The sequence below is a fragment of the Lactuca serriola genome, chromosome 5 (assembly GCF_051521515.1).
Source record: "Lactuca serriola cultivar US96UC23 chromosome 5, Lser_US96UC23_V15, whole genome shotgun sequence".
Classification (NCBI taxonomy): domain Eukaryota; kingdom Viridiplantae; phylum Streptophyta; class Magnoliopsida; order Asterales; family Asteraceae; genus Lactuca; species Lactuca serriola.
The window spans coordinates 356,673,061-356,695,868 of NC_136412.1; the positions used below are offsets into that span (position 1 = coordinate 356,673,061).

The 22,808-nt window shown below is 36.4% G+C and overlaps 1 protein-coding gene across 2 annotated transcripts; it reads right to left on the reverse strand.

Moving 5' to 3' along the window:
- Nucleotides 1–1,180: 1,180 nt before the first annotated feature.
- On the reverse strand, nt 1,181–5,633 carry LOC145055622 (serine/threonine-protein kinase Nek4-like). 2 transcript variants are annotated; one of them, XM_079003979.1, is made up of 14 exons: nt 5,361–5,633; nt 4,213–4,365; nt 4,020–4,086; nt 3,826–3,891; nt 3,694–3,740; nt 3,555–3,600; nt 3,402–3,482; nt 3,275–3,317; nt 3,146–3,195; nt 2,921–3,052; nt 2,768–2,841; nt 2,615–2,666; nt 2,072–2,512; nt 1,181–1,998 (listed from the first exon to the last, which is right to left on the reverse strand). In XM_079003979.1, exons 2-14 carry the CDS (start codon nt 4,296–4,298, stop codon nt 1,387–1,389), a joined length of 1,797 nt encoding a protein of 598 aa, XP_078860105.1. In that variant the 5' UTR covers nt 4,299–4,365; nt 5,361–5,633; the 3' UTR covers nt 1,181–1,386. The 2 variants fall into 2 exon arrangements, with proteins under 2 accessions (XP_078860105.1, XP_078860106.1); XM_079003980.1 differs by lacking the exon at nt 5,361–5,633 and adding an exon at nt 4,445–4,570.
- Nucleotides 5,634–22,808: the final 17,175 nt, after the last annotated feature.

A 22,808-nucleotide genomic window follows, 5' to 3' on the forward strand; every position in this document is an offset into this window, starting at 1 on the left:
AATATATAAAGGAGAAATACATTAATTAAACCACGAGATAAAATTAAACTTCTATTTATTCTTTATCCAATTGAACGCAAGGATTTGAATATCATCCGCCACCTTGAGAAGTGAGCATCTCTTCTTCTTAAAAACCAAGTCATTACGAGTTCTCCAAATTATCCACAAAACATAGTTATATTAACATCGGCCTGAGCTTCAGTCTCTTCTTATCAATGCCCGAGGAAATCAAAATAATTTTAAACTCATCACAATTATTGGGAATGCAAGACCATATCTTCCTTGAGAACAAGCACTCCATAAAAATATGCTCAGGTGATTCTTCTATTTCCCTATAGAAGTGACAACTGACAAGTGACAGAATCCAACAAAATTCCTTTTTCTACAAGTTGCAAGCCACCGGAATTTTATTGCAAAGCAACCTCCAAACAAAACAATTCATTTTAATTGGAACCCAATTCACCCAAAGAAAATCCACCATATGATTATGGATATCCAAATTATTATCCACTAAATCTCTAAGAGACTTAACAGAGAAAATGTTGGACTCGTCAGCCTTCGCCTTCCACTCCCATGAATCTGCCTTTCTAGACAAAATTGTACCTGCCACCATACTTGACAACTTCTCCAACTCAGCCGACTCCCTACCACTTCTCGGACATCTCTTCCACTTGCCTTGAAAAACACACCGTTGCCAATATTAATCCTATCCAAGACCTTGCAATTCTTTTCACTATCAATCTTATATAATTCTGGGAATTCAGTTCTTAAAATTATATCACCACACCATTTTTCTTTCAAAAAATGAGTATGTTTCCCATCTCCTAATTTCCAAAACAAATCATCAAGACCAATATTCCATTCATCAAGCTCTCATTTATCTCATAAATGTTCAACCAAGGTCCCGATATCCCACATCTCGCAAAAGACATCCTATCAATTCCTCTAGTATTATGCAATGCCCTAATACAAGATGACAAAAGCAAATTTTGCTCCACTCTAAATCTCTACCACCATTTTGCAAGGATTGCAATGTTCATCAACCTAAAAGCACCAACACCAAAGCCACCCAACTTTTTTGGTAGAGTAACCGTCTCCTAATCTCCGCATTTTTTTTATAAGTGTATACCATCGTTAAACACGCCCACACCACGAGATTCAAAAACAAACCTAAAAAACCTAACTGAAAATTTTGGATATTGATTCCGTTATCAGTGTGAACTATGCAGATATCCGGTTTTGAACAATCCACACCGATACCAACAGGATCGGAAGTGAACAAAAGTTAGAAAATCCGAAACTTGTTTTCCATGAACGAGTCGTTCATAATCACCTTCGCCTCATTCCGACTACAATCTTCACAATTACAAAAATCCAAATTACAAATTACAAATTACCAACAACACTAACACCACCTCCGGTTCCAGTTCCAGCTCCCTTGAAACTTTTTGATAACCAAATAGCGGTTTCTCTAGGCGACACTTTCTCAATCCCAAACGGCTTCAACAACACCGCTAATTCCTCTATCCTTTCTTGTTGCATCAACTGTGCACTGAACTCCAACAACCCTTCCAACGCTTCCGCGCGTTGTTGGTACGATGACGTGTCAAACCTCCGCCTCTGCCCTTGCCCCCGTGAATCCGATGACGAACGGCTCGAACCGGCCAACAACTCATGGCTCGGGATCGGGTTCACCGTCTTCACCGTGCACTTGTCGATTGTGACTGACCGGTCCATGATGGTGGTTCTGGTTGGGGAAGTTCCGGAAGAACATTGAGCGGATGTTGAAGACATTCTATGGACTGGTAGCATCAAGGACAAGGGCTCTTCGGTCATTTTGTCGATCCGTGGGGCGTTCATGGATACATCTGGAGAGTCGAAACCTACGTGGGATATTATTGTGGACCTTGCTGATGATGATAAGGGTAGAGATGTCCTTCGGCTTATTTGTGATGATGATGATTGTCTACGCGGTGTTACTGATTGTGATACTGGAACCTGAACACAAAATTAGGTTAAAAAATTTGTGATGATGATTGTCTGTTATTTGGTGAATAAAAAAAGAACATACCAAATCACGATCTGAAGTCCCTCTGATTATTTTGGGTGTAACAGTTTGTCTTCTGGGAGTAGAAGCAGGAGTGAGTCTCGGGGTTCTGCCACCATTTGATGTCTTAGCAGCAGCAACTAATTTCTCTGTGTGGATATATTCCTCAATACTTCCGATGGATAGCTTTCTATGGGAATTCTGAGAGTAAGAGGAATTCTGATCATATTCCGATATACTAGGATTCAAAGCCCTGTCGCTGCTGAAAGATCTCCTTTTCTCATTGTGAAGATGAACAGTTTTAGGTTCAGGCTCAATGAACGTTGTTCTCTTTTCGTAGTTGTAACCTGATGATAAACGAACTGGAACTGGAACTGGAAGTGTATGGCGTCTAGGGTTGTTGGAATTGAGATGGAGGATATGTACATAAGGTTGAAGGTGTGGATGTTTGAGCAAATCAGCAGCCTGAAAGTTAAGTTATATCCCACATAAGAAAGATTCAATAACAAAAGGGGAAAAAGACGTAAATGCCCTTCTCCTCATCTTTGAAAAATTAGATTTACATACACTTGGTCTCATTTCAGGGTTTTTCCGCAGCATACTCTTGATAAGCCCTCGACTAGAAGAAAAATAGATCATTTACAAATTAATCAAGTTATAGAAAAAAGCTATTAATAGAAACGAAAGTTATAAATTTATTGCAAAATTTTAGTAACTCACAATGTGCCAGAATACATGGTTGGGAGTGGAGATACTATAGATTTATTTATTTTATTGATGAGAGATTGCATGTCCTGTTCCAAAATAATGAGATTATATTAAGTGTTTGTTTCACGTATTGATTTAACAAAGATTAGAATTAGATTAACTTACAAAAGCTTTAAAAGCAGGTTTGAATGCAGTCATTTCATACATACAGCATCCTAAAGACCATATATCTGATTTAGAGCCATAAGGTATATCTGCAAGAAGTTCAGGGCACATGTAGCTAGGAGTTCCCACAACCTAAAATTAGAAACAAACGTTTGTTAAACTTATAAAGTTAAACCCAACCCCATAAAAAAAAAAAAAAAAAAAAAAAATCAAAATATTAAATACCGATGATGCAAGATCTTCAGAAATCAACATTTTTGCAAGACCAAAATCACCTGAAAAGAAGAAAAGCAAACTTAGACTAATATGGAGATATAGGATGTTAAGAGTAGAAGATGATTGATTAATTATTACCAAGTCGGATATCTTGATCTCTTGTTAAGAATATATTTGAACACTGAAGTGAAATGGAAATGCATCATATTAATATAAATATTATTAACGGATAAATACTGTACTAGATAGATTTTATATCACTAACCTTGACATCACGATGAATAATATGATTAACATGCAAATAATCAAGTGCCACTAGTAATTGAACAAGCCATTTACAGACCTTCTGTACATATTTTTAAGTAAAACAGTCAGCATGAAAAATTGAAATGAAGAAATAAAAACACAAAACACAAACCTCTTCTGGAAAATGAACACTGTTGGCTTTTTTTATTGCTTCCGCCCTATATGAACAAATCATCAAAATAATAATTAAAAAAATATATATATAGTAAGTGATGATAAGTTGGGGGAGAAATTCTGAAATTATGACTTACATATCTCCTCCTTCACAATATGCTATTACAATACATGCATAGCAACCCTACAATAGAAAAAGATGTTAACTTCTTTTTCTCTAAATCAAAAAACATAATGTGTGACAAACCCTAAAAGTCCAAATGACAAACCTTTTCAACCCAAGAATCTTTGTACTCCACTATAAAAGGATTTTGCACTGTGGAAATAAGTTCCATCTGCATAATACATGATCAGATTAGGGTTTTTTGCATACAAAAAGAATGGAACTACAATCATGTATCATGTATCATGTATGTTTGATTGATATTATGGAAAATAATATAAATATATATTATATAACAACCTCAAGAAGGGCAGATCTGCGGGTCCTATCAGACTGTCGGGCAAGTCGAATCTTCTTCAACACATATCTGTGTGAAAGGATAATAATGGAATGCAATCAATACATTAACCAAAAAAAAGCCTATTTTGCTTTTGCTAAAGATCAATAATTATGAAAATTAAGATTAAACCAATGGAAAGAAAGAAAGTCTTGCCTTTTCTTTTCATGTTTATGTCTCACAAGTAGTGCAGAAGCAAAAGAGCCTTTTCCTATCTGTTCTAGTATTTCATAATTCTCCATTTGATAAGCTCCACCCCTCCAATACTTCCCAATTAGCTTTCTTAGAATTAGTCCCACCTAAAATACACTAAACATGCACAAAAAAATAATATTTTAATAATATCTAAATGTCTATGGTGGCATAAAACATCTAAAATCGATACTACCATGGGTTTTTTAAAGTGGTTGATGACAGTGTACTTTGAAGGAGATAGAAAAAGACATCACTAGGGTCAGGCAGCAGGAAGTTATGTCACTAGAATCAATTTATTTTCAGGTCATCAAAATATTCACAAGGTTTACACCAAGCCATACACATCAGGCCATTTACTCGAATAATTTTAATTTAGAAATGACCCTACTCAGGAATATAATATTCTATACATAAAGAGGGTGATAACGATCAATTCTTTAAATATAATATATTAACACTGCTGCCTTCTTTATAGACAAAGGACATTAAAGTATACAGTAGGGTCACTAGAAGATATGATTATTTTTGGAAAATCACACTTTAATCTATAAACATATAAGCCCAAAAGGTTGAAAATAATAGAAACTCAACTAACTATATCTAACAAGTCACGTGAAAAAAAAAAAAAAAAGAGTAATTGCCTAACCGGTAAAGAACAAGTTAGGCATGGAATTCAATAGTAAAAAAGGCAGATTAAAAACTTGAAGTGTAATCACGGGAACGATGATGAACAGGATATTGCAACTTGAAACAGAAGTAATAATCATCAAAAGGTATATCAAAGAAGATAGTTGACTACCTGGAATCATGGGTGAGATAAGCGTTAGCATCGGCTTTCAAGTTAAAAATAATAATTAAAAAAAATGTTCGAATATTTTTTGCAAACCACACTTTAATCCATACACTTGAAGTAAAACGAACTAGAAAATAATAGCAATTTAAATAAACCAGTACAGAAATCACATGGAAGATACATAATCGCCTAATCGTTAAAGAACAAGTTAGGTATGAAAGTAAATTCCAGAAAAAGCAGAATTAAACCTAAATCAAGATCACATGAAAAAATAGCGTGGATGTTGAAGGTAAAATTAAGTTAAAGTTTTGCGTACCTTGAATCGAAGGCGGAGGTAATCGTTATTATCGGATTTCGAATTAAGCAAAAGAAATGAATGATTAAACGATCGGTTGCTTCATGAAGCTGTGTAAAGAAGATGAAGAAGTAGCGTCACTGCGTGAGGATTTGAATAGAGTTTCAGGCGAAGATCGCCGACACCATGGATGAACCAGAGAGGAAGAAGAGGGGGCGGCAAAAGAATTGGAATTGAAGCAGAACGTAAGAAATACGTGGAGTTCAAACTTCAAAACGTGCACCCATTTTTTAATGCGTCTCTTTTGCTTGAATCTTTTAAAAAAGTCAAATAAATAGATATCATTAAAGATAAAATTATATAAATTGTCCTTACCATTTACCAAAAGTCATAGTTTTAATCCCTATTAATTTTTTTTTATATTAATGGTCCTCATGATTTCTAAACTTGGATGATCTTTTATGGTTTCTTAAACTTACACCAATGGTCTCTAAGCTACATAAATTTATTTCTTTGTCTTTTATTAATTTTATCTTTTTTCTTAAACTAAATTGATAATAAAAACACAAATACATCATATCCCACCCCTACCCCCACCCCTATTTCTTTCTTCTTGTTCTCTCTCTAGATCATTCTCTTTGTTCTCTTTCTCTCTCAATCGGAGAATATGCATCCTCACCTTTGCTTTCTTCGTCTTTGGTGGCCACTGATTGTCGTCCATGAACACCCATGTTTCACTTCCTTTCACTCGTCGACTCTCCTAGTCCATCCCACAATCGCAACCACCCTTTCTTCCCTTTATTTTCACAACCAATCCTCACCATAAACTACCTACAATTCTAAATTAACCCTCGATGTCAGTAATGGTGGTGGTGATTTCATTACCACCACCAAACGTCATCATCATCTTCATTACGTTGACACACAATGATAATCGCTTCTTTTGTTCTTCACCTCCTTGAAAATCATTTTTAACTCGGTTCGTCAAGACGTTCGTGAAACCACAAATTGGAAGTAACTAAAGTAAGTGATTTATGATTTCTGAATGAATAAGAATTATAAATCGTGAATGAAACGAATTTTGAATTCTAAATAAAAATTAACTTTTAATTCTCTAAATAAACAAACTAATTTTTGATTTTGATTTTGATTTTTGCTTTTTAAAAACAAATCGATTTGCATTTCATCAAACCAAGTCGTCTCAAAGGTTAACATATTTTCAAGCATATTTAAATTGGGTTTTCTTTGTTGATTGTTCACCATGTATGTGAAATTGCAATGTTGCAAGAGACTCATGAAGATCAAGATAATGGAAAGTCAATAGAATATTATGGAATAAGTTTTGATTCAGGAGATTGGGTTTTAGGGTTTAGTGAGCGATGAGAAGAACCCCTAACCATGCTCTCGGTCGAATTCAAGTTTGATGGAATGACATAATGATGCTATGATTTAGGGTTATGACAGATTCTTTGACTGTTTTTTTTTCTTGGTAAATGGTAGTTTAAGATAAAGGAGTTTATTGAAGACTAGTGAATATGATGACTTGATGATGGTTTAAAAATAAGCCATAGATTTTGAGGAATTGAGGAGGATAATAGAAAAACATAAAGACGGAAGGAAGAAGTAAGTGAGGTTAGGTTATTTTTTATTTCTTTTTTAATTGCATTTAAACAAAAATAAAGGTAAAAGAAAATAAAAATGGTAAATAATTCTTTTTACATGGAAAATGACCAACCACGTAAGTTTTAAAAACAACATGGGCCATATTCATAAAAAAAATTAATAGTGACTGCGTTTGTAACATTTAGTAAGTGTAATTTTGTATATCATTAATATAATAGTCTAACAGACAAACAAACCTTTTACCAATAGACCTATTACCAATATATTAACGATGTTATGAGTTTTTATATTATTCATTAAAATATGTGGATAAGTGATGAAGTGATTTAAATGGTTAATAAATTTTAATTTTGTTCATAAATTATTATTGAATATTTTTATAGCAGCAAGTTTACTCGGTTTTTTCAAAAAAAAAAAAAAGATGGATATTACGTGCTATGATGTTAGGGTCAAACCCAACAAATGATAGGTGTACAACATAATCCAAAAGAACACCACTATATTACACTAAAATATAGTACATAATAAGCATGGTCGATCCACAGAGACACAGTGCTAACATCTATCACATTTTTGCGTAAGGTACTTTGGTTACCAAAAAGAAATAAGGGGGTTTATATGCAACAATTCAAATAAATGAATAAATATACGAGTAAATGATTAACAAGTTAAAGTAAATGTATAATTTATAAGGACTTTAACTCTATGTATGACAACTTAGCAATGTGATTCAAATATAACTTGATATTTACTCAATTCTACCTAAGTTGGTACTTGAAAGTGTTAACAAGCTCTAACACTTCCCATTCACCGAGTTGTCAAATTCAAAACAAGTTCTTTGAAAGTAACTTAACCTTCTAATTTAAGTCTAAACAAGCTCTTAGATATAAATCAAATGGTTGCATTAAGTTTCATGTGAATGTTCCCAACAACACCTAATACTTCTCACAAGCTCGGGAGTGTAAGAGTGTTTGAATAAGATTTACACTAAATTCATTCATTAGAAATCAGCTTAGTGCTTGCTACCTAGTCCAATTCACAAAACAATTAGGAATTTTGAAATTAAATAACTTGAATGATCTAACCCTAATTCAAATGGCTGAAATAAACTTAGAATCGCACATTCAATTGAAGAAAAATCAAATCCACTGGATAGAAATTGAAAGCAAACATCAAGTCATATGATTGAATTAACAACCAAGAAGTCAAAACATAAAGTTGGAGAAACTAAGGTTCTAGTCGCACATGACTAGAACAATCATTAAGTTTAGAAAATATGAAATAATTAGCAAACGAGACTTACAAATCTAACCACAAATGTTTCTAAATGTTTACAATTGAAACCTTGCAATAATATTTGTTAGAGCTTAAAGTGTTGCGGCATTGTGGGCTTTATGTTTAGTATTTTGTGTAATCGGGTTGGGCCAGTACGCCCGTGATTTATTATTAGGGTTTAGATATATAAGGTGTTTGCGTGCACTAGTTTTTGTAATCGTCTAATCGTATCGTAAACCCTACACGCCTTTATAGTAGCAGTTCTTTATTGAGCTCTTTTAAGGCTGTGATATTCAATCATACGACATCTTTGATATTCATTGTGTGTTCTTGATTCTTTTACCTGTTGAATCTATTCGATCTTTAGAGTTTTAAACTCAACACTTGGTATCAGAGCAGGAAGCTATGTAATCCATACGCATCTCTTCTGTTAAAGAGCTATTAGGGTTTTCGCTATAATGTGATATGAGTTTGTCGTCTTCTTCGAGTTCATCGGTTACAGATGTTGAATCTTGATCTTTATTTTACGCTAAAATCGATTTTAGGTTTTCACATTTAATTCATACAGGTTTTCACCAAATCGACAACATGCAGTCTGACGATTCTCACGCTAGTTTAATCAATCTTTCCAGCGACATTGAATCTACCACAAGGATTCCTATTATGTTTCCAAATTACTATGAAGTGTGGGCACTGCATTTTGAATATTATGTGCTAGGTTTGGAAGACAATGGGTATTTGATTTGGGACGCAATTACCAAAGAGACATTTGCTCACACCGGTACAAAAAGAGTCAAGACTCAAGCAGAGTACAACGATCTTCTTCTTGAAGTTACTGATGTTCCTAAAGATGAAAAGGACAAGCTTCTTAGCAACGTCAAGGCGATGAGGATTATTCGCTTTGCTTTGCCAGCAGATACGTTCCGCTTAATAAATTCCTGCGAAACTACGAAAGAGTATGGGATAGGATTAGGGAACTGTATTCAAACGACGTTGATCTTAAAGACTCAATCCAAACGTTGTTGCTTTCGTAGTTTGAAGCCTTCGTTCAAAAGCCTGAAAAGAAGCTTGACCAAACATTCAACCAATTAGTTTGATCATGACACTTTGATGGAAGTATCATTGTGATGATATTGATGTGTCTCACATCATACTGAAGAAATTAACCATGACTTGCAGAAAGTCTTGGATAATCATGAAACATATCATATGTCTCATCAAGTAAAGCATATATTCAATTAGAACACTAAAAATAGTTTAAAGTCTGTTCAAGCATTGAGTAAAAGGAAGTCTAAGAGATTGTGCACTCATATAGACTTATAATTCAATTAAGGGAAATACAGCATAAACCCATAAATCATGAAAAGACCAAATGATTAGTGTTGTTTCTATTGTGGAAGAAATTGGACATTAAATGATGAATTGCTCCTCTCATCTCATCAAGCTAAAGAAGTTTGACTTGGACAAGACTTCAAATGTATATATGATAGAATTATTTATTTTTCTATCATTCACTTGAGTATGTAATACTTCATGTGACACTATTCATTGATATGATGTGTTGATGATTGGAAGAAATAATCAATTGATTACAAACGAATGGTATTTCATATTGAAGATATAACAAGTGTTGTTGTAGTCTTTTATTTAAACAATAGATGTTTAGTACTTATCCTTATAGGGACATGTAAAAGTTGTAATTCATGAATAAATCTAGATTTACTTATCGTTTACTGGATGTTCACATTCATGTTCTAAAACAATGTATTCTGTGTTAAGGAATATTTTCTCATAATGTTATTTATGAAGTAGATCTATAATCTTTCATTAAATTAATAGTTCTGATCATAACACCTATATAATCAAATGATATTTGATTGGAACTTATCTATGTCGTCATCGTCATGACAATGTAAATAAGAAATACATATACCAACTTCAAAATGATGGAATTTTTAAAGGCAAATGAGCTTGATTCATTTGATATATGTGAATCCTATTTATATGGGAAGATCTATGCTATCAATAGCGCGCTATAGCGGTGCTATAGCAGCGCTATAGCGTTTTGCGGTGTTACTGAACCGCTATTTTGAAATAGCGTTTACGAATAGCGGTGACGCTATTAGCGGCGCTATTGACCGCTATTTACCGCGAACCTCATCAGCGTTATAGCGCCGCTACAACCGATTTTATATTTTCGTACATATTGGGCTACATTGACAAAGAAAAAAACAATTGTGTGTTATTTCAATATTAAATCTTTATTTTTTTTAACTAGTTCTCTAAACTTTTTGTCTTAATAAGTCCAAATAATGAATATATTTAATTACAAAATACAAAGCAACAAATGACAACTTCCCTTTCTCATCCGTTTCAGTACCTAGAAACCACGAATGACTTGAGCTGCGATGACATTTTGACACTTTCTAGTTTCCATATTAGTATATTAGAATATTATATATAGATTTTGTTATGTTTTTATATGATTTTTATGATATTAATTATATATAGTATTCATAATCTAATATCTAATGTTTGTATAAATATATAATATAAAATAAACATAAAATTAAGAAACCGCTATACCACTGCTATAGCACCACGATAACCGCGATTTCAAATAGCGGCATGTGACCGATATTGAAATTTCAACCGCGATAACTGCTTAGGGGAAGATGATTCACAAGTGTCTTTATCTATTAGTAGTTAAAGAACAAAAGGCTTGACAAAGAGTTATACATAAGTTATGTATGTAATCTTTTTTAGTCCATGAATAGATTTGGTAATAGATGTTTATTCAATTTCACTGACGAATTTTATTTGTTATTGCTGAAACCTTTGATTTGCTCAAATTGTTTCATAGTGAAGATTGAAATACGACTTAATAAAACCATCATTAACCTTTCGTTGTGATAAGGAAAATGATTTTTTGTAAACTAAGTCTTCTTGGAACATCTTAGGAGTCGTGGAATTGATTCACAACTCATTCCAACAAAGACACTTACTTGTCATTAGTATGTTTCTTGTGGAACAGGATCACCTGGTCACTTGAATCTATCTTTTGATATTCAAATGAGCCTTCGTATTCTCTAGTGGGATAGGGTCTCGATAGTACAAGTTTTTGAAGAGGATATAAGTAGACCTTGAAATCTATTGTATGATGTTTTAAAATAACTATTTACTTAACAAAATTTTGGAATTATGATAACTGCAACAAATATATATTGAATATATATATATATATATATATATATATATATATATATATATTCCAATCAAACAAGTGGATTAAATACTCTCATTAGACTAAGGATGTCATGGTTTATCCTGTTGGGTTAATCAATTCGTTAGTCATAGCTCGCGTGCATTGCTGAAACTTTGGATTTAATAATTATTATTGTTTTATGTTTTATGTTATAGATAATAGTTATTAGTTGAATTGGTATTTGCTTTGACCTGATTCAAGGAGTTGTACGGGTCTTTAGGAAGAAAATAGCATGGTTTGTTTCATGTGAGTCTGTGAATTCACGTGGGCATTAGGAAGCTATATATAACATATATTGATATGAATAAAAGTGTGCTTTGTACTCCTCTATATTTTATCTATTGATTTCACATACATATATATACGTGACTAGTGTGTGTGTTTTAAAGGGCCCGATCCAACAATTGGTATCAGAGCTTAGGGCTCGTGAGGAGGAACAAGGCCAGTTTGAGAGTCAGTTTCACAAAAAGGGGTATCCCTTTGCTGCAGGGCAAATGCAGGAGGAAACCGGGTTTCAGGTGAAGAGGGTGATGGATCGTCGGTAGTGGGTTGATCACAACTGGTCTTAGCAGCTGTTGTCGGCGAGGTTTGCAGGTGAGGCAGCCGGTGGGTCAAAGGTAAACAAAGGCTATGAAGGTGTTGGTGTTCATCACTGGTTAATGGTGGAGAAGGTTTTTCAATTTATGGGTTTCTTTGTCGGATGTCATTAGTTTTTGGTGGTGTCCGACAAGGTGGTGATTCCGGCAGTAGGTTGTGAGTATGTCACCGGAAAATGGAGAGAGTTACCGGAGATGCATGAGAAAACGAACAAAAAAGATCCATCAAGCAGGTGGCTTTGGGTTTGTTTCGTTTTTACATGTGAAAGAAGACAGGAAAAGCGGGTTACTTTATTTTCTTGATCAGTGGAAGACGGCTCTCGTTTCACAGAAGTGTTAGGTGAAAACGGATTTTGTGTGGTGACAAACAACAGCCGAGTATGGAGGACTTTGGACGTGACCGAGGTGAAGGTCCGGTGTCCAGGAAAAGTCGGGATTATATGGAGGACTTTAGATGTGACCGAGGTGGAGGTCGGGTGTCCGGGAGAAGTCGGGATGGTTCTACAAGACGGGGATTCAACATTGTTGTGAGTGAACGGTTTGAACAAATCGATTAAGGGGGTGATTGTTGGGTTAATCGGTTCGTTAGTCATAGCTCACGTGCATTGCTGAAACTTTAGATTTAATAATTATTATTGTTTTATTTTTATGTTATAGATAATAGTTATTATTTGAATTGGTATTTGCTTTGACCTGATTCAAGGAGTTGTACGGGTCTTTAGGAAGAAAATAGCATGGTTTGTTTCATGTGAATCTGTGAATTCACGTGGGCATTAGGAAGTTATATATAACATATATTGATATGAATAAAAGTGTGCTTTGTAGTCCTCTATATTTTATCTATTAATTTCACATACATATATATGTGACTAGTGTGTGAGTGTGTGTGTGTGTGTTTTAAAGGGCCTGATCCAACATATCCTTATCTAAAAGGTATAGAGTTATAGAGTTTATGTTAGACAATAAGTTTAACCACTCTAGCATCTACTAATTGCATTTATGTAGAATATCCTAAACGATTGTTTATGATGAAGTTTCTACTAATCCCACTAATTGTCATTCCATAAGACAAGTGATTAGAAAGTGCTTTTTCTAAGTGGGAGCAATTTGGAGATTTAAGAGCTAAAGATCCATAAGCTAAATGCATCATAGTTTGGAACTAGCAAGTTTTCAACTGTTGTTGAATCAGCTCAATAGTTGATCAGAAAATAATAAAAAAACATAGAGATGCATTCATGTATGATTATCAAGTATGGGCTTGATTAATCTTCCTCGATATAGTTTGACTATAAAGAGTAAGTGATTTTTCAAGGGAGAAAACATACATAATTGAAAATCTTTTCAGATTTAAGCTAACATCTCAAAGTAAGAATCTTCTTTCTTATAAGATAATTACATGGTGTGATTTGATTATTAATCTAGATGACCCTTGTGTTTTTCTACAAAGCTAGTGGGAGCGCAGTAACATTCCTGATGTTATATGTAGTCAACATATTAATTCATGGAATAAGGATCCGTATAGATAGATAATGGTAACTTAAAGGATTAAGTAAAATTGCATTAATTGTCAAGGATCTTAAAGAGCTTAAGATAAAAGACTCTGAGAAAGTCATCTTACCACATGACATGGTTTTGAGCAAAATCCTAGTGCAAATGTTTTTTAACTAAATAATATGATTGTATTATGTATGCTGATGCAATTGGATTAATCATATATGTCATGATTATGCATGAAGGCCAAATAAGTCGTATGCTTAAAGCATGTCGAATGATACCAGTATAATCTGAGAACAAGTCATTGTGTGACTAATAGGAACATTCTAAATTACTTGCGAAAACTAAAGAAATATTCCTAATCTGCGGAGTATTTGAAAGAAAGCTATGTTTAAAGTTGTTACACGTGTGCTAAATTTTCAAATAGATTGAGATGACTCTCAGTCACAATTGGGCGTGTCCTCGTTATGAATGAAGAGATAGTTACATGGATAGTGGTTCCATGTAGATTTTAATTACAGTTACACATCAGAGTTAGAGTACCTCGTGGTTTGGAGAACCACGTACAAAGATGCTTAATGTATAGTTCATTATGACTATGAATAATCCCATTACGTAAGTATTGGTATCTAAGTCATATGCAAGCATCTAATTCATTCTCAATAGTTTTTCTTTATATATGAGTTATATATATATATATATATATATATATATATATATATATATATAACCGAAAATGGTTGTATTCGCAAAGTTTACACAAATCAAGTTTCTCAAATCTACTTAACAAAGTTGCTTCATTCGCTAAAGCATGAAAGTCAAGCTAGTGCTATAGAGAATTGTTGACACAAATAGATGTATTTGATTGAAATTTGGTATTTGGATATTGGAAAATAAAGCAACATATATTGTGATGAATGATATATTAGATATGAGTCTTTCATTAAATAATTGTTGTGTTCTATATTAGCATGTTTAAATCCTTGAATAACTAGGTTATTCTAAATGTCCATAGTCGTTCATAGTTGTGGGAGCATCTATGAGGTAAGACTAATATGAGTGGATTGGTGGATTCTCATGGAGATGAGAATGTCAAATAGATGCTACCAACTTCATAGGTACTTGATTGGGAGAATAAGTATTGGACTTGACCCGCATCAAAACCACTTTATGGATCGTAGTCAATAGTGATGTTTTGATCAAGGTTGTATCTTTTAATCTTAGACCTGAGATACGTATTTAGGACTTGAGGTGTAGGGATTGCTGTGATTAGACATGGTTCAACTTTGTTTCGTAAAGGGGCAGTCATAAAGGCCATCGTTGGGTATGACATGAAATGCATTGATAGGCGTATGTAGTCAAGATGATCTTTGTATTCTTAGACCCGAGATGCATATTTGGGACTTGAATTGTAGGGATTGTTGTGCTTAGACATGGTTCAACATTTTTTCGTAAAAGGCAGTCATAAAGGCCACCGTTGGGTATGACATGGACTGCATTGATAGGCGTATGTAGTCAAGATGGGATTTGTCCCTCTTATTCGTTGAGAGCATGATATCTAAGGCCTTAGTTAAAGTTGAACAGTAAATGAGATTGATCGCGAACCATATCTCATGTTCGAAATGACGTCTGAGACAAAGGAATAATTGATACCACACCTTTAGTAACAATTGTAGCTTAGAGCTCATGGAATTGGTTGTTGATGAAATGACACCCTTCATATGTTGTTAGGGGCAGTAGCTCATTGCTAGACGTCGGCTACTGTCTATGTCAGTCTATAATGAATCTTGTATTGGATTAGGTGTCTAAGCCATAACACTTAGTCAAAAACTAATAATCCGTCTTAGGGTAAAATGACCATTTTACCCCTGGTCAAAGTCAACGTTATGGTCAAAGTCAACGTTTTAGGTTGACCCAACTCGCCGGGTTGATCCACCAACTCGTTGAGTTCTATAAATCAGAACCCTAAAATTGTGATTCAACTCGTCGAGTCATCCCCCTGACTCACCGAGTTCCCTGGCTACTAATAATCGCGATTAAGCGAGTCAACTCGTCGAGTTCTACCATATTTAGCATTGGTACAACTCGCCTCAACTCGTTGAGTTTCTCTATGAACTCGACGAGTTCCTCTGTCTGTTTGGGCCATCTTAACGGATTAAGCCCCTACGCTTCAGATCTAAGCTTCTTGTTTCTCATACACACTGAAAACGTCCCTTTAAGGGTAAAATTTCCAACTTTACCCGTTAATACCCTCATTTAACGGGTTTGGCTCAAACCCTACTCTCTAGAACTTAGATATTGGTCCACAAGTCATCCATACTCCAAACTAAATCATATAAACAAAGATCTAGGCCTTAGACATCATTTGAACATGTAAAGCTCTGCATTTTCCTCCATGCATGGCCTTTTGGGGCTTAAAAGGCCAAGACGACATTTTAGAGCTTGCATGGGGGCTCCAATGGCATAAAGTTTGCATCTTTATGTCATAACAACCCTTAATGATTCCAGACCTGAAGGTATCCTCACTTAGGACATCCATATCCCAAGGATCAAGCTCCTTGGACCAAAAACCCACTAAAGTGATAATAAGGAGATCTAAGAAGCTATCAGGCAAGTTAGAGACTTGATTACCAGAAAATGATGAGGATGAAAGGAAGTCTCTGAATCTACTATCTTCTCATTGAACCCTCTAGCTTCTTCTTCTTCCACAAGCTTCAAGAACACACAAAGATCATTCAAAAATGGCTCACGATCTCACAAATGCATTAGGGTTTCTGAAACTAGGGTTTGGAACTTGGAGGTTGGAAATGAGGCCAACAAGTGGGGATTAGGATGCTTAAATAAGGTGCAAAATCCTGAAATTAGGGTTTCATCCTGGCATCCCTACTCGTCGAGTCGAGGCTCTCGACTCATCGAGTAGGTGACTTAAAATCCTGCGACCATTATTGTTTCTACTCGACAAGTTTGGGGCTCCAAACTCGTTGAGTAGCTCTACAAAAGTGAATAAATTATAATTAAATGCATACCAGGAACCAACGTTAAAACTCTCCCCCTCTTGTCTTAGACTTCATCCTTGAAGTCTGTTGCGTCGGGAAATAACTCTGGGTAGTACTCCCTCATATCCTCCTCGGCTCCCAAGTCCACTCGGAACCCTTGCGGTGCTGCCACTGCACCTTCACCAGCTCAACCCTATTGTTCCTCAGCTCCTTCGTCTTCTTGTCGAGAATAGCTACTGGTCTGTTGATGTAATTCAGGGTGTCATCAACCTGAATATCCTCTAGAGTTATAACCGTTGGTTCATCCACTAAGCACTTCCGCAACTGAGAAACATGGAAAATGTTATGGATCTAGCTGAGCTCTGCTGGAAGATCCAAACGATACGCAACCTAGCCTACCCGAGCCAACACCTTGAACGGACCGATGTATCTAAGGCCCAGCTTGCCCCGCTTCCTGAACCGGATGACACATTTCCAAGGTGACACCCTCAGGATGACCATGTCGCCCAACTGAAACTCCAAGTCTGAACGACGCTTGTCAGCATAGCTTTTATGTCGACTCTGAGCAGTCTGGAGCCTGCTCCGGACCTGCTGGATCCTCTCAGTGGTCTTGAGTACTACCTTAGTACTCCCCATGACTCTCTGACCGACCTCACCCCAACAGATTAGGGTCCTACACTTCCTCCCATAAAGCATCTTGAAGGGAGGTCGATCTATGCTGGCGTGGTAACTATTGTTATACGAAAATTCCGCTAACAGAAGATACATATCCCAACTGCCACCAAAATCCAAGACACATACGCGCAACATGTCCTTGAGAGTCTGTATCATCCTCTCACTATGTCTATCCGTCTGAGGGTGGAAAGCGGTGATGAAGTGGAGACAAGTACCCATCTCGTCGTGAAACCGCTTCCAAAACCTGGAAGTGAAACAGACATCTCGGTCTGACAATACCAAAACGGGCACTCTATGATGTGACACCACCTCTCGAACATAGATCTCGGCTACCTTCTCCACCGATATACTCTCCTGGATCGGGATGAAATGATCACTCTTTGTCAACCGATCCACGATGACCCATATCGAATCTACTTCATGTGTGGTGTTGAGAAGCTTGGTGATGAAATCCATGGTGATATCCTCTCATTTCCACACGGAAATATCCAACGACCTCATCTTTCTGTGGGGTCGTTGGTGCTCGGCCTTGACCTTCCTGCAGGTCAAACACCCGCTCCACTTACCATGCTACGTCCAACTTCATGCAGGGCTACCAATAATCAGGGTGAAGATCACGATACATCTTCGTCACCCGGGATGGATAAAGAACCTCGACCTGTGGGCCTCATCCATCAAAACATGTCGTACTCCACCCCAGTACAGAACCCAGACCCTCACATTCAGGGTCAACAACCCACGGCTATCATAATCTAATGAAGCCACCTGGCCTATGATCCGCTCACACTTCCAGCGCTCCTCCTTCATACCCTCGACATGCGCCTCCCGGATCTCCTCTAGCAACAAAATAATCACTGTTATCCTCAGACATATGTCTCGAATCGGAGCCTCCACCACCTTACGGCTAAGAGCATCAGCTACCATATTGGCCTTGACCGGGTGGTAAATGATCTCGCAGTCGTAATCATTCACCACATCTAACCACCGACGCTGCCTCATGTTCAGATTCGACTGATCCACGATGTACCTTAAACTCTTGTGGTCTGTGTAAATGGTATAATGGACCCCATATAGGTAATGCCACTAAATCTTGAGGGCGAAAACCACAGCCCCCGGCTCTAAATCATGTGTCGGATAGTTCGCCTCGTGGGGCTTCAACTGCCTAAAGCGTAAGCTATCACGTGACCATGCGACATCAATACTGCACCCATTCCCGCGACCGAAGCGCCACAGTAAACCACGAAGTCATCGAACCCCTCCCGCAAAGTCAAAATTGGTGCCTCGAATAACCACTGTCTGAGAGTCTCGAAGGCTGCCTGTTGCTCAGGCTCCCAGCGGAATGTCACCGACTTCTTGGTCAGTAGGGTCAAAGGAACAATGATATTGGAGAAATCCTGGATGAATCTCCAGTAATAAACCGCTAGACCAAGAAAATCTGAATCTCAGCTGGAGACCTCGGAACCTCCCACTGCATCATGACCTCTATCTTGGCCGGATCGACCAAAATACCCTTCTAGTTGACAAGGTGCCCCAGAAACTGCACCTCGCGCAACCAGAACTCACACTTGGAGAACTTTGTGAAAAGTATCTCCCTCCTTAGTATCCCCAACACCTTCCTCAGGTGCTCCTCATGTTGCTCATGAGTCTTGGAGAAAACCAAGATATCATCAATAAATACTATCACTGACCAATCCAACATCGGTCTGCACACACGGTTCATGAGGTCCATGAACGTGGCAGGAGCATTGGTGAGCCCAAACAGCATCACCACGAACTCATAGTTACCATAGCGAGTCCGAAAGGTGGTGGCTTCCACCTCATGTCGCTATTCTACCACCACTAGCCACCTCATTGGGTGGCTGTGTGCATATGTGTGTGATTGGACTGATATTTGGAATGTTTTTGATAAGTTTTGGCCTAAAATCATAACCACCACCACCGTGAGGTGGTGGCTCCTGCCCTAGACCGATGTCGACCACCACTCCACGAGGTGGCAGTGGGTGGTGCCCGATTTATTAAATATATATTTATTTAATTAGCTAATCATCTAACTTTAGGAGTTGGAAACTCTAATGTTAAGAAACCCTAGTCTTGGATTTAGTCGGGACCCGCATTAAAACTATTAATTAAACTTAAAATAATACTTAATAACTCTCCACAATTAACTTAATGCAATAATTGACTTAATGGATTAAGTCTTTAAGGGGTTAAGTGTGGAACACTAACCCTAATTATCATTTTATGTGAAAACCCTAGAATCTGGGTGCTCTATTTTAGACAATGATCGAGTGCGTATTTGGGCTATTGATTGGATTATTATTACACCCGGGAATGACTAAGTGAAACTTTAATCAACCCTACCCTTAGGTTCGTCATTTTATGTGAAACCCTAATCATCATTTCATGTGAGGTGGTCACTGTTGCAAGTGACTATGACCTGTGATCGGGTATTGACTCAAGTATCTTCCTGTAGGTGATTAGAAGTGAGTTGAAGCCGATAGAGTTCTTCATTGCTACAGTGGTTACCTACGCGCATGTCGAGGTGAGTTTTGCCTCACTGTACCCGTGGTTCGAAGGCACCAATGTCGACCCACTAGTTTTTATTATTTGTTAGTAAAGGGATACCTTAGGGACTGCATATAGTCATGTAGGATAAACTGAGGACTCTTGATCCAAGCTCTCTTAACTGTTCCTCGTTTTGTTGTGGATCTAGAGTGGGATCATCTGTCCAGGTGACTATCTCACCTCTAAGTATATACGATCATGCATTCCTTGGATTGTTGATATTGAGTGTGCTACTATGTTGTGGCGATTTGTTAGATTTTTCTCCTAGTATTGAGTATGTTGCTTTCTGGTAATAATCTGTTGAATTGTATGTTATATGTGCTTCCTGGTTATCATCTTTGGAGTGCCCTTAGGGACTGTCGGTGGTCATGTAGGATAGCCTGAGAACTCTTGGTATAGGCTCTCTTGCATGTTCCTTGTTTGGTTGTGGCTCTAGAGTAGGACCATCTGTTCGGGCGGCTATCTCACCTCAAGTTACTTATTGTTAAGCATTCTATGGGGTTAGCTAGTAGCGAGATTGTATGTTGTGAGAGGATTAGTAGGCAGTAGTGAGTTGTATGATTGTTGTTTGCCTGTATTATGTGCCTACTTGATCTTGATGGTTTATATGTCGACATATTGTGTTTGGTTTGGGTTGAGGCGGTCCTACTTTGTGGGGTAGGCCAAGATACCCGGTGTGGGTCGGCTGTAATTCGTAGGCATGGAGGCTCGGGAAGAGCGGTAGGGTTGAGGCAGCAAGCCAACAAACCCTGGGTATTCCAGCCCGATGGCTGATTAGACTTGTTGTATATTGGCATTCCAACCTGGGGGATTCCATCCCGAGGATGACTGGACCCGGAGGTTGACTGGAACCGACATGTTTGAGTGTATATGTGATTTGTTTATATGGTGGTATTTTGGGAGAAACTCACTAAGCTTTATGCTTACCCAGTTGTTTATGATTTAAGATATCATCGGTTATTGCTGGAAGACGAATGCAAGACTATACACACTCATCAACAACATTGAAGACTTTGCATTTTTACAATACTCTAATTTTTAATAAATGTAATTCAAAATAAATGGTTTTCTTAATTAATGAATTAATAAATTGGGAAGTTTTACCTTAATAAAAAAATGGATGTGAAAATGGGACGTTACACAAAATCTTGTGTTTTGGTAACTATCAATTTCTAAGTCTTTTATACTTGTTGCGATTTAGCGATATGGGGTTAATTTTCACGATTGTCACAAGTTCCTAATTTTTTTTTCTCAATTTCATAACATTCATCAATAAGGATTTGAAGTTGTATGATCCATGATATTTGCATAAACCTACTTACAGTGACATCTAATGATTGCATGATCATCATGCAAGTTTACATGACTTTCCTGAAATGTTAGGAAGTTTGGATTGTTTCCACTGGAAATGGGGAAATCGCTTAAATACATCTCATGGCCAATACACACGAGCTAATCAAGCTTATCTGTCGATTATATTTGAAGTTATAACCACATAAGATTTGTGGATTAGACATGCCTTCTTCGGTACTCCCAGTTCAGTTAATGACATCAATGTTCTTAATATGTCACTGCTACTCAAGGACATATATAATGGGGCCGCACCAAATTCTTCATTTGTAGTGCATAGATCGTCTTACAGGTACGTATATTATATTTGCTAAATCGTTTTCATATCCTAATGATTATATGAGGTTAAAATTTAAGAGATCTCAAGAAAAATGTGAGAAAAATGATGTGAAATGAGTGTTTGGAGCTTTTAAAAACATTGGCAACGTCTGAAAAGCCCCACAATATTTGTTGAGGAGAAAATGATGGTTGAAGTGATATATACATGTATAATATTTACAAAATATGATTATAGAATCAGGGGTGGAACCAGAAAATTAGAATAGGAGAGCACGACAAGCTTCTTAATTTTGGGTTTGGATGTCACCATTTTAATTAACTACGATCTAGATTAGGTTTGATTTTAACATTCTTATACCATGTTTAATAGAATGGGATGATGGGTTTTAGATGATATATATCTATGAGCGGAGAATGAGAGAGAAACTCATAGTGATGCTACGAGAGAATATGCTACACAACAGAGAGGATCGGTCCCGATGACGATACGAAGCATGGAGACCGACGAGAACAAGATAGAACTTTAAGAGGCTAAAGGGAGAAAGAGATGCCAAGAGCATGAGACTGAGAAGGTGAGACCAAAGGCATGAATCATGACGGTGAGGATCAAACACGATATGCGATATTTTTCTGTAGGTTATGATTGAATTCCTTACGTTGTTGTTTTGAGGAATTTTTAGACTTTTTGGCTAAGATTCTGATTTATTTTGATAGATTTAAGAGTTTATAATATATTGGATTTGATTTGATTTATTTTAACTGATTATTTAAATAAAATGTATCAGATCCTATTTAGTTCCTATTTTCCTGGTGTCATCAAAAAACTACCGATGTCCTCATTTCTTTTTTAGATGAAAATGAGTATAAAATGTTTTATATTGTATGGTCTATAGTGGATTTTAGACAAGTTGGAGGGGGTTGAACACCTTCATGCTCCTGTATTGTCTCCGCCAATGTATAAAATACGAAAGAATTGTGATGCATAAGTATGGCGAAAATGAAAGTGTTCCACAAACACAACCAGTAGAAATTGGTAGCGAAAAGTACATGGAAAAAAAAGACATAATTTTTTTTCGCAAAGTATTAGACATAACATATTTTGATGATGACCACGTTAATCTTAACAAGGAACCCATAAATGATTTGGAAGATCAATTTTCGAAAGAATATTTCATTTAACTTGCAGTAGATGATTTAGAAGACCGATCTTCATTTAAGTTGTTATGTATCTTTTATTTTCAATTAATGGAAAATTTAGTTATTCAAAAATTAATTATTAAATTTCTTTTAAAGAAAAATGTAGCACCTTCATGAATTTCTTTTTAAGCGATAAAATTTGAAAATATAATTT